General features: G+C 41.7%; 1 protein-coding gene across 6 annotated transcripts in view; it reads left to right on the top strand.

Moving 5' to 3' along the window:
* LOC127429130 (actin-binding LIM protein 3-like) overlaps positions 1-12,342 on the top strand; it is a 146,252-nt gene that overhangs the window by 119,177 nt on the left and 14,733 nt on the right. For 3 of the 6 annotated variants that reach the window (XM_051677968.1, XM_051677970.1, XM_051677967.1), the window contains 3 exons: positions 10,449-10,562; positions 10,683-10,747; positions 11,006-11,159. In XM_051677968.1, coding sequence (XP_051533928.1) covers positions 10,449-10,562; positions 10,683-10,747; positions 11,006-11,159 — 333 coding nt within the window. Of the gene's footprint in view, positions 1-10,430; positions 10,563-10,682; positions 10,748-11,005; positions 11,160-12,342 lie in introns of all 6 variants that reach the window. The other 3 variants (XM_051677971.1, XM_051677969.1, XM_051677966.1) reach the window with 1 other exon arrangement.

Below are 12,342 nucleotides of genomic sequence, written 5' to 3'. Positions count from 1 at the left end.
GAGCAGAGCGGGTCCATTCTTGCCCGGGGTGGTCAGGCACGGGCATTACGGGGTCCTCTCCCTTCCCTGTGGTAGGGGGAAAGGGGGGGTGACCTCCCTGCCCAGGTGTCGCAGATTCCTCCAACGCAACAGCTCCTGCGAGAGCTCATTTCCATGCGCCAGTAACCGCCACTCAAGATTGCATAGGCTACATACATCTCCAAGATTTTTGTTATAGACCTTTTCGTCTGGAAGCATCAGTCTAATTGGCATATGTTAAACATATTAAAGATCAGATTTGTAAACATTCTATATCACGGACATCTTAGGGACATCTGCTGAATGTCTTATTGACTTCTGAGACATACTTATTGAAATGCGTAAATAGATATAAACACATCAAATGAATGTCTGGACGATGTACCTGTGCTATCGGCATTGCTTCTACAATGCTTACATTTTCTTCTGTACTATCTCCAATTGCTATTCCCCAATCCTCCATTTGGCATCATGGTCGATCTGCTATTCCAGTCATTCATTCCGCATCAGAGCAGCAACCACCGCCACATAAAGTTCTACCCGAGCAGCAAATTAAATCTCTCGGATGTTGGTTTTCAGACGCTTTCCACAGTTACACTTTTCTTCAGAACTGTTTCTGAAGAGCTCACAAAATTCTAATTGACTAATTCGCCCTTAAAGGAATCACCAGTTCTGTCATCCTATCCAATAATCTTGCACTCTCGTCCAATGAAAGGGCACGTGCGTATAGGCGTTCATGTGCATGTTGCTTGTACGTTCGTTAATGGGTATGCATGTACGCAGATCTATAAAATGCATACGTTCATAAGCGTTTAGTCATACATGAACAAATAAATCACTTCATTAGTAAATATTAGCAATGTAAATTCAGCAGTCTGTCATAGCTTGAGGTTCTGCTCATTTCCAGGGCCTCTAGAAAGCTTTCAATTCTGTCATTCGAGCGCTGTGCTTGCTCTCCTGTTCAAATGCTGTGAGCTTCCAGACTTCGGCCAAGGGCTTCCCGTTCGAGTGATGTCTGGGCTTTTACGATCCAGCTGTGGGGTCTCCCATCCGAATCGCAGCGAGGGCTCTCCCGTTCGAAGTTTGTGTGAGCTAACGTTTATTTGTATCTTGGGCTCTCACTTTCGAAGCGCTGAGGGGGCTCTCCCATTCTAATGCAGGTTGGGTCCCCCGTTCGATTGCTTGCTGGGCTTGCTCGTTCGAATGCTGTGAGCAAGAACCCTCTCCCATTTGCACCACAAGCTCCCGTTTGGATTGCAGCACAAGCCCTCTGTTTCGAACTGTCCACATCTGGAGGTATACCGTAAGCATGTGTACTCACAAACACATCTGCCACCTTCAAACATCTATCGAAGCGCAGCACAGCACTAAAGGCCACTACAAGCACTCCATCATTAAATACTTCCGTATACTTTTGACCGGGGTCACTTTCTTATAAGAAACCAGTAGGCACAATCCACTGTATCTCTTTAAAACATATTCCCGGCTCGCTGTCCCGATCATTATCCAGAGTAGCAATCGACATATTCTGCAGTTTTGGGGTCTCGAGCTCGAGCCCTCCATTATGGACATTATATTAAGAGTTCTTTACAAAAGTTTGGGAGAAGTATGTTCATTTAATCCAACTAATCAACACTGGAGTAAGCATATATAAACCGCTGCTGACCTCTATCCGGTGACAGTTCTTCCGGCATCCCTCCGTCACCCCAATTCCATGTTCATGGCTAGTTACCACTAAATCAGACAAGGAAGTCCTCGGGAGTACCTCGGGTCGAGTCTCGAGCTCAAGTCCTCCATTATGGACAGCGAGCCACATATGTTTACCTTCTCTTCATTCATAGATTACATGAACACGTGAACCCATGAACCATGGTATTTGTAATAAAACCATAGTAACCACAAGATTAACCATGGTTTCTACAGTCATGGTTATTACAATACTACTATAGTAAAGCAATGGCTTTACTAAAAAAAGCAAAACATGGCTACTACAGTCTGCAATATTACTATAGTAAAACCATGGTACATTTATTGTGAGGGAGTGCAAAAATTCCCTACCTGCCCTCTAAGGGGCTCCGAACTGATCTGTTCTCAGATGATCCTTATGCCATGACGCCATAGGAGCTAAATACCTCATATTTAACACAGCTCTTCTGATGGCAGACAATAGTCCACTTATATGCCTTCACCTGTTAAAATGCCCTGTTAAAAGCAGCTTTTCCTTACTGTGCTCTTTTACAATCACATTTAAATGAATAGTTCATGCATACACTCAATAAGAACTTTATTAGGAACACTATGGTCCTAATAAACTGCCTGACGTGATTTTCTGCTATTGTAGCCCATCCACCTCAAGATTCGACGTGTTGTGCATTCTGAGATGCTATTCTGCTCACTACAATTGTACAGTGGTTATCAGAGTTCCCTTTTAATTCAGTTCACTCAACATTGCTGTGCACAGTATGGGGAAATACTTTCCTCAATGACCTAGTTGAAACCCTTGTACAATAACACCAATCTTCTGATTGGCAATGGTGATTTGAGCTCTGCCCCTTTAGTCACGCAGTCAGCCTATATAAGCGGGCACTCAATCACCATTACTTCAGATTTTTCTTCCTTCATGACTAAGAACATTAGACTTTGTCTAGGAAATCTTCTCCGCTTCGCCGTCAAGATACACTTTCAGTGGCGACTCTTCTCTGCGAGACGCAAACAGGACGACTCATTGCCTGTGTTCTTGTGCCTGCAGCGAGAAGGATTACTGCTCCCCTGTGTGTTCCGGTGAAGTTTTTGCCACATTGCCATTGAAAAACTCTCTCGATGAATGGGTCTTCGCTTCAGATGCTCGTCGCTTTGACTACGCAGCGCCTTAGCGAGCACTTACCTCCATCCTTGCAGCGTTCCGGCAGGGGCATTGTGTCCTTTCACTGCAAAATTATCAGTTTCTCTGGATTTACTAGTTATAGGTATGTGTTTGAGTAAAATGAAAAAAAAAATGATTCTATAAAGTACTGAAACATTTCTCCCAGCAGAAGGAAGCCAGTTTTCTTCCAGGATAACCTTGTACGTGGCTTGATTCATGCGTCCTTCACAAAGACAAATCTGCCCGATTCCAGCCTTGCTGAAGCACCCCAAGATTATCACCGATCCTCCACCAAATTTCACAGTGGGTGCGAGACACTGTGGCTTGAAGGCCTCTCCAGGTCTCCGTCTAACCATTAGACAACCAGGTAGGGGATTGGTGATGATCTGGGGGTTTCATGGATGTGACACGAAATTTCGTGGTTGCCTCAGGAAGGTGCTGTGGGTCACAAAAAAGTCACCAGTGACTCAGTCCATGACTCACCGCTCTACTTTGGGTCAGAGCAGAGAACCCCACCCCCGCTGCCTCGGCTCCGCCAAAGAAAGCCGAGCCATCAGTGAAGTCACACAAAGAAACATGGCCCGAACGGTTTCTGTGTGTTATGTTCGAGTATAGAATGTTCTCACAAGAAATAGAAATGTGCTCTCGGCTCAAGATGCACATCACATGCTGCTCATCCCCGCCGAGTACGCCTGGATGATGGACAAATGTGGTTCTGTGTGTTTTGTGTTCACATATGCAATGTTATTACTCAATAGAGAAAGCGCTTGTTGCATCAGCTGCACTTGCTCGAGACACACACACATTTACGCGCCGTTCATTTTCCCTCCCCCGCTTGAGTTCACTGGGAGATTATGCATATGTGGTTTCTGTGAGATTGTGTCCACATAAGCTATATTCTCACATGAGCAGAAAAGTTCACTGTTCACTCTCCTCCCCACTGGTGTTTGCTGGGAGGTCTCGCATATGTTGTTTTTGTGCGATTGTGTCTGTTCGAGAGGCACTTATTTACACGCTGCACATTCCCCACCGTAGGTCGCCGGGATAGCACACAAATGTGTTTCTGTGTATGGTGTTCACATAAACATTTAACACACACACTATATCAACTGCTCTCCTGTGATAAGCGGCGCTATGTCTCCTGTAGCGAGCCCGCTGTCTCGCTGCGCAGATGCGTGGTGAGCCATCACGGTCGTGTCAGTCTATTACACCCCACACATTTTGAAGCGCTGAGGGGGCTCTCCCGTTCGAATGCAGGTTGCGCTCTGTGTCCTGTAACGAGTGAAACAATAAGCCTGCTGTCTCGCTGTGCACGAGTCCTAATGGGTGTATCAGTCTATCACCAGACACACCATAGCCAACCACTTCCCTCTGGTAAGTGGCGTTCTGTCCCCTACAGTGAGCCCTCTGTCCCGCTGCTCAGACGTGTGGCAAGCTCTCACGGGCATGTTAAATTTGGTGTTGAGAACAATGGAACACGGCTATACGATTCAGTTCGTATGCCGGCCACCCAGAAAGTCACAATCAACACCCACAGCGGGGCTTAAAGCTGCTATTTTCTTACTCCAAAGAAAGGTGGCAGGCTTCGGCCCATTTTAGATCTGAGACACTTGAATCGTGCGCTTGCGCAGTGCCCATTCAAAATGTTAACCCAGAAAACAAATCCTATTGCACATCCATCAACAGGACTGATTTGCATCAGTAGACCTAAAGGATGCAACAGGTGCGAGGTGAGCATTGCACATCAACTGCCTATAACTACTGGCTGTCTTTCTAGCCTTGAGGGATTTTCATGGGAAATACCACTCCTCCAACAGGAGGGACCTCTTCTCTGGCACATCAACTGCCTAGGACTACTGGCTGTCTTTCTAGTCTTGAGGGATTTTCATTCTGACATTGTGAATCACCACGCTCTGATTTATTCGGACAACACAACAGTAGTGGTGTACATAAAATCGCCACTTAAGTCGACTCCGCGACTTCTCTCACTGGATTGTAGATGCCATCGCCCCCGCATACAAATCACAAGGCGCGAATTGCCCTATTGGGGTCAAAGCGCATTCAACTAGAGGTATGGACAAACGGGGTGTCCTTACAAGACATATGCTTAGCAGCAGGATGGTCTTCACAAAACATGTTTGCCAGGTTTTACAACCTAGACATGGCATCCATCTCTTCATAAGTCCTCTCTCTCTGGAGCGCTTATTTATTCAGCAGATAAGCCAAACCCTCTGTTACGGGTAGGCTACCAGTTATATTCTATAAAGCCACTATATCTAAACTGTGTTATAATTCCCCTCTAAGTCACAAGCACTCCCCATCAAAATAAAACCTGTTCTCCAACCATGGTTGCGGAAAGGTTAAAATTACACTGTGTGTACCTATATACTCATATACGTAGGTATCCAGACTATACTTATTCCCATCTGGTATTTACCACATGGGTTACTCATATATACAGTATGTATGTATATATATATATATATAAATACTGTATATACACTTAAGGCATGTTTTAAATGTCATCGGCCTGTAGGCCTGTGACTCACTATACATATCCTCATAAGTGTTTTCCCCTGGGGGTGTGATGTCATGTAGTGAGGCGGGATGGGATTCTGTTCCCCATACTGCTTACAGCAATGTCGAGTGAACTGAATCGAAAGGGAATGTCTATGGTTACACATGTAACCTCGGTTCCCTGAGATAAAGGGAATGAGACATTGCAAAAGCTAGCCACTCTACTACTTCAGTGAATTGAGGAAAGAGTAATGCCCTCTGTCTCTCAGTCAGAAAAATCTGAAGTAATGGTGATTGAGTGCCCGCTTATATAGGCTGACTGCGTGCCTAAAGGGGCAGAGTTCAAATCACCATTGCCAATCAGAAGATTGGCGTTATTGTACAAGGGCTTCAACTAGGTCGTCGAGGAAAGAATTTCCCCATACTACTTACAGCAATGTCTCTTCCCTTCATCTCAGGGAACCGAGGTTACATGTGTAACCGGAGATGTTACCTTAGCCTTTCTGTTAGCTTAAACCAGTTTGGCTATTCTCCGTTGACCTCTCTCATCAACAAGGCGTTTCTGTCTGCACCAACAATCATGTCACAGTTGAAATCACTGAGATAAAATTGTTTTCCCCATTCTGATGGTTGATGTGAACATTAACTGAAGCTCCTGACCCAAATCTGAATGATTTTATGCATTGCACTGCTGCCACACGATTGGCTGATTAGATAATCGCATGACTAAGATGTAAAGGTTTTCCTAATAAAGTGCTTACTGAGTGTAGATTTAAACTCTTTCATCATTTACTCACCCTCATGTCATTCCAAACCTGTATGACTTTATTTCTTCCGTGTTACACAAAAGCAGACATTTTGAAGAATGTACGGGTCATTTTTATCCATGCAATTACAATGAGCAGTCATTGGAGCTTTCAAGGTTCAAAAGGACGCAAAATATTTTAGTAGTTTATCACTAAAAATCTTGACATCCGCACTAGCTCTTCACATTCATGAGAGCTCACGAGAAAAGCAATATCTGATTTGTAACCGAATCATTCTGTTGAGTCAGATCTTTTCAGTGAATTGTTTGATCCAGTTCACAAAACCAGTCCGAATGATGTTTTCATGATTTCAAGTTCTGACTCACTGATGTGATTCAGCTATTGCTGCGATTCTCAAGATCACAGCTAACTGGAGGGGATGATCTATTGAATTTCAGTCTATTGCTTACATAAAGCTATTGCATGACTTGAAATATAGCACACAAGTCTTATGGACTACTTTTATGATACTTATAACATTCTTCAAAATTTCTACTTTTGTGTTAAATGGAAGAGAGAAAGTCAAATGGGTTTGGGACACCATGAAGGTGAGTAAATAGTGGCAGAATGTTAATTTTTTGGGTGAACCATCCCTTGTAAAGTTCCCTCTCTCACTGCTCATCTCTAATCTGTTTCTCCCCTCTCCTGTCCTGCTGTTCTGTTCCTTGGTGATCCATCCTCACTGTAAGTATCTCACTTTCATCACCTTTCTTAACTTATCTAACTATATAACCATGCAAAAGGGGTCCAATGCATTTTTAAATCTGATTACTCAAACTACATTCTGAGGAAGTCAGAAACGCATGTGACCACATCACATTTGTAGTGTAAAAATCAAAGGTGGTGTTCACATTGACAATGAAAAGCAACAGGAAGTCGTTTATTTTCATTGAGAGTTATTGATTTCTGATAACATGAGTGACAGTGCTGTTGGTGACACGATGTGGGCACGTCCAGCGACTCAACAAAGTTGATCAAATTTAACTTCAGGCAATTGGAAAAAAAGTGATAAAATGTAGCTACTGTGTCAGAAATTGCGACATTCTGATTGAATTTGATTTATCTAATTGATAACTCCTCATCTATTTGTACAAACAAATTACAATATGCATCAAATGGTTACTGATACTAAGGCAGTATTGGGTGTAATCTGATTGCAACGTCAATAGTTAAAGTAATCTGATTACTTTTAGGTCAGAAAGTAGTGTAACACATTAAAGTTTGAATTCTTGCAATCAAATTACAGTTACTGACTTCCAATTAATTTAATTACCTTTAAGTACAATTACTAGGCTTACACATCAGTAAAGTAATTGATTACGGTTTTTGAAACGTAATTATTACTTTTTTTATTTATTTATTTTTATTAAATAAGAATAAACAAGCCAGAATGTAAACATGAATACACATGACAATTAAATATCCCAACCCTCCCTCCCTCTCCCACCCTGCTTAACCCCGTGGTCTCTTTACAATGGGATACATACTAGGTAGATAATATCACAGAAAAAACAAGGTCACAGGAATTATGAAACATAAATTACAGGAATACAAAAAAAAAAAAAAAAAAAATGTGGGTTAGAGCTACTTTGATGTATAAAAGCACTCAAACATTTTGAGTTTGTTGTTCACAAGAAGCATCTTCTGATGTGGACCATGCCTCGTAAAAAAAGAGATCTCAGAAGACCTACAACCAAAAATTGTTGCTTTGCATCAAGCTGGAAATGGTTACAAAGTTATTTAGAAGGGCTTAGATATTCATCTGTCCACAGTTAGACAAATTGTCTATAAATGGAGATGATTTAGTACTGTGGCTACTCTTCCTAGAAGTGGCCGACCAGCCAAGATGACTCAAAGGCACACAGCAGATTGTTTAATGAGGTAAAAAAGACTCTAGAGTGACAACTAATAATCTACTATACAGAAAACATTAAACAGGCATGGCATCCATGACAGGACACCACAAAGGAAGCTGCTGCTTTCCAACAAAAATATTGCTGTGTGCCTGAAGTTTGCCAAAGACCATTTGACACTCCACAACACTACTGGGAAAATGTTTTGTGGACTGATGGAACTAAGGTTGAATTTTTTGGGAAGAACACGCAGCACTACATATGGAGTAAAAAGGGCACCGCATATCAACTTGAAAACATCCCAGCGGTGAAGTACGGTGGAGGGAGCATCTTGATTTGGGGCTGCTTTGCTGCTTCGGGGCAAATTATTGTATTGTTCTTGTACATATTGAATACATCAATTAAACATTCACAGTGTCTGTTGGAAAAAGTATGTGAACCCCTAGGCTAGAGCCTGGACTGCTTGCTATCATCGAGGGACAAATGAATTCCCAAGTTTATCAAGATATCCTACAGGATAATGTCAGGATGCCTGTGCGCCAGTTGAAGCTCAGTAGAAGTTGGGTGATTCAGCAGGACAATAACCCTAAACATCGAAGTAAATCCACTACAGAATGGCTTCAAAAAAAGAAAATCCACCTGTTGGAGTGGTCCAGTCAGAGCCCAGACCTTAATCCTATAGAGATGCTGTAGAATGACCTCAAGAGAGCCATTCACACCAGACATCCTAAGAATATGGCTGAGCTGAAGCAGTTCTGTAAGGAAGATTGGTCCAAAATTACTTCTGAACGTTGTGCAGGTCTAATCCGCAGCTACCGGAAACGCTTGGTTGAGGTTATTGCTGCCAAAGGAGCATCGACCAGTTATTAAATCCGAGGGTTCACTTACTTTACCACAGCACTGTGAATGTTTAATGGGATGTGTTCAATAAAGACATGAAAGATTATAACTGTTTGTGTTGTTATCTTAATTACATTGTGTTTGTCTATACTTGTGACTTTGATGAAGATGAGATCACATTTTATGACCAATTAATGCAGAAAACCAGCTAATTCCAAAGGGCTCATATACTTTTTCTTTCCACTGTATGTGACTGAAAATGCAAGCGATAACAAGGTAGCAGCATTTAGCTAAATTAATAGACTTTTCATTCACTACAGAAACTGTACTCTCCTCTGCCATGTTGAAACTTTGTCTCCTCCCAACTCGGGTATCAAAATTACTGTATCTCTTGATAATTCCAAAAAGCACGTGAAGGCAGCATAATGCATGCTAATGTGTCCTGGACAACAGAGAAGAACTGCCTATTCAATTGTCATCCATCATGCTAAAACAAAAAAATTAATGAGTCATGAAACAGAATTGCAAAAATAGTCACTGTTTTCCAACAGATTCCTCACCCAAAACTACCCCCCCACCCTTACTTGCGACGGTTCTGCAAAACCTAATTAATCACTATGATTTTCGCCACTTCGTGATATGTCACCCCAGCCCCAACCCCAAATTGTCCCCACCACTTATTATTATTATTATTATTTTTATCACCTTTTCTCCCAATTTGGAATGCCCAATTCCCACTACTTAGTAGGTCCTCGTGGTACTGCGGTTACTCGCCTCAATCCGGGTGGTGGAGGACAAGTTTCAGTTACCTCCGCTTCTGAGACAGTCAATCCGCGCATCTTGTCACGTGGCTCGTTGTGCATGACACCGCGGAGACTTCGCATGTGGAGGCTCATGCTACTCTCCGCGATCCATGCAAGAACCACTAATCATGATCACGAGGAGGTTACCACATGTGACTCTACCCTCCCTAGCAACCGGGCCATTTTGGTTGCTTCGGAGACCTGGCTGGAGTCACCCAGCACACCCTGGATTTGAACTTGCGACTCCAGGGGTGGTAGTCAGTGTCAATACACGCTGAGCTACCCAGGCCCTTGTCCCCACCATTTTTTAAAACAAAGCGATACCAGTGGGAAAGATTAAATTCAAGTTAATTTGGAAGCAATAAACTGTAGATTTTTGTGCTTTTTATGAATTTTTATGCACTTTGTCAACATGCGAACACTATCATACTCACCCTAACCAACACACTAACATAGTAAGTTATATATGTTTACAAAATCAAAGACTCTCTCTCGCTCTTTCCAGTCTATCCTCTTGTTATTGTGAGTGATGTTCTGTCTCTGCCTCATGCTCACGTGTATCTTTCCCAGTCTCTCTATCCTCATTTCAACTCATTTGTTCTCTCCCTCTCATTTTTTTACACTTAAGTCTCTCTCAGAATGGCCTTCACTCGAGAAAATGACTCACACCAACTCCAGCCATTCTGCGGCCTGCAGCTCTAAGTAGCTAATGTATCATTCTTCCCCACAGACAACAATGAAAATGAAGCCACAAAGAGCAAAACGAGTGAGGATATATTGTCTTCTCCTTTCTCGTCGTATTCTCCAGACCACTATCAGAATCCTGAGTCTGACTATTACCAGTACACTGCCTCTCCAAAAGGTATTTCAGAAAATGATTAACAGCTCAGCTTTGTCTGCTTGAGTTTAATCTTTATGGCTCGCCAGGTGATGCTCAGTTTCACTCCAAATTATGTATTATATGAGTTTTTCTGTTTTATAGTTACAAGAGCACGGAGATTTTCTTCAGGTGGAGATGAAGATGTATGGAATCAGAGCATTAACAGAGTAAGACAATTTATATGGTGACATTGCCTAAAGAAAAGGATAGTTCACCCAAAGACATTCTGTCATCTTTGAAGAATCTTTTTTGTCTAAAAAGATAGATGGATGGATGGATGGATAACAGATAGATAACAATATTGCTCTGATTTTGCATCAAGTACTATAAGCCCTGAGGATAACTGCAATATGTGTTTTATTTTTTTGTCATGTTTTACAAACATTTATGCATATATTCCTGTTTGTCTTCTCTTCCTGTCTCAGATCCAGGGTGGGATTGGGAGGATGATCCTAAAGGAGGAGATGAAGGCCAGGTCTGGTTCCTATGACAACGACCCCTGGGGCAGTGCCCGCAACTCTCATAATGGCAGTAAAGAGACACTGCATAACGTGGGCTACAGCAACACAGTCAATGGCTGTGAGTACATACAGTAGCTTTTGTTTTATCATGAATATTTGAACTCAGAATATGGATTTAACATGAATTCATTTCATTATTTCACCAGTGCATAGAAGACAAAGACTATTAGAAATAATATTATTTACCTAAAAATAACTTAAATGGGAGCGCATCATAACTGGCCAGTGTTTATTTATTTATTTATTTATGTATTGCATCTTCTCAGTGTTTACACTCATCATTTACTCACCCTCATGCCATCCCAGATGTGTATGACTTTCTTCTGCAGAACACAAATGAAGATTTTTAGAAGAATATTGGTATAAACAAATAATTAGGGCTGTCAATCGATTAAAATATTTAATCAGATTAATTACATGGTGTGCCAATTAATCGCAATTAATCGCATATATAAATATTTGCCGAGAAGGCCACTCAAATAACAATAATTTAATATATAATGATGAAATAATTATAAATAGTTATATTTAAATAATTACACACACACACACACACACATACACCTGCATCAGACGGATGCTTTTGGAGCGTCTCACTTTGGTTGCATCGCATCATAAACATACTGTTTTTAGGTCGCTATGTCAAGTTAAACATAGTTTGAAACGTAGAAAAACACGTCTTCAGATCCCTGCATTTGGATTTGCGCCCCATCAAGTGTTGAATGCAAGAATGCGTCCTCATGTTGTGCTGTCTGCTGTTGGTAAGTGTGCTGTGTTGTTCTCTGTGCAAGCTGCACGTTGCCAATACAGCTGGAGTTTTACTTACTGCCCCCTGGAGAAAAAAGGTGGTACTTCAAGGTTGAACTGCTTTGATGGTAGGAATATTCCTTATTACAGTCCGGGGACATGATTAATTGCGTACATTTTTTTAACGTGTTATTTTTATATAATTAATCGCACTGAATTAACACGTTAGCACATTGACAGCCCTACAAATAATAAATATCCACTTTCACTTTCACATTCCTTCACATTTTGAAATTGAAAGTAACAGTGGAGATTTATAATAAAAAAGGACTTAAATATTGATTGTTTCTCACCCGTACCTATCATATCACTTTTGAAGATATGGATTTAACCACTGGAGTCGTATGGATCACTTTTATGCTGCTTTTATGTGATTTTTGGAGCTTCAAAGTTCTTGTCACCATTCGCATTGTGAGGACCTTCAGAGCTGAAAT

The sequence above is a fragment of the Myxocyprinus asiaticus genome, chromosome 38 (assembly GCF_019703515.2).
Source record: "Myxocyprinus asiaticus isolate MX2 ecotype Aquarium Trade chromosome 38, UBuf_Myxa_2, whole genome shotgun sequence".
Classification (NCBI taxonomy): Eukaryota; Metazoa; Chordata; class Actinopteri; order Cypriniformes; family Catostomidae; genus Myxocyprinus; species Myxocyprinus asiaticus.
The sequence above is the reverse complement of the archived record's forward strand: the minus strand, read 5'-3'. Positions and strand labels throughout refer to the sequence as shown.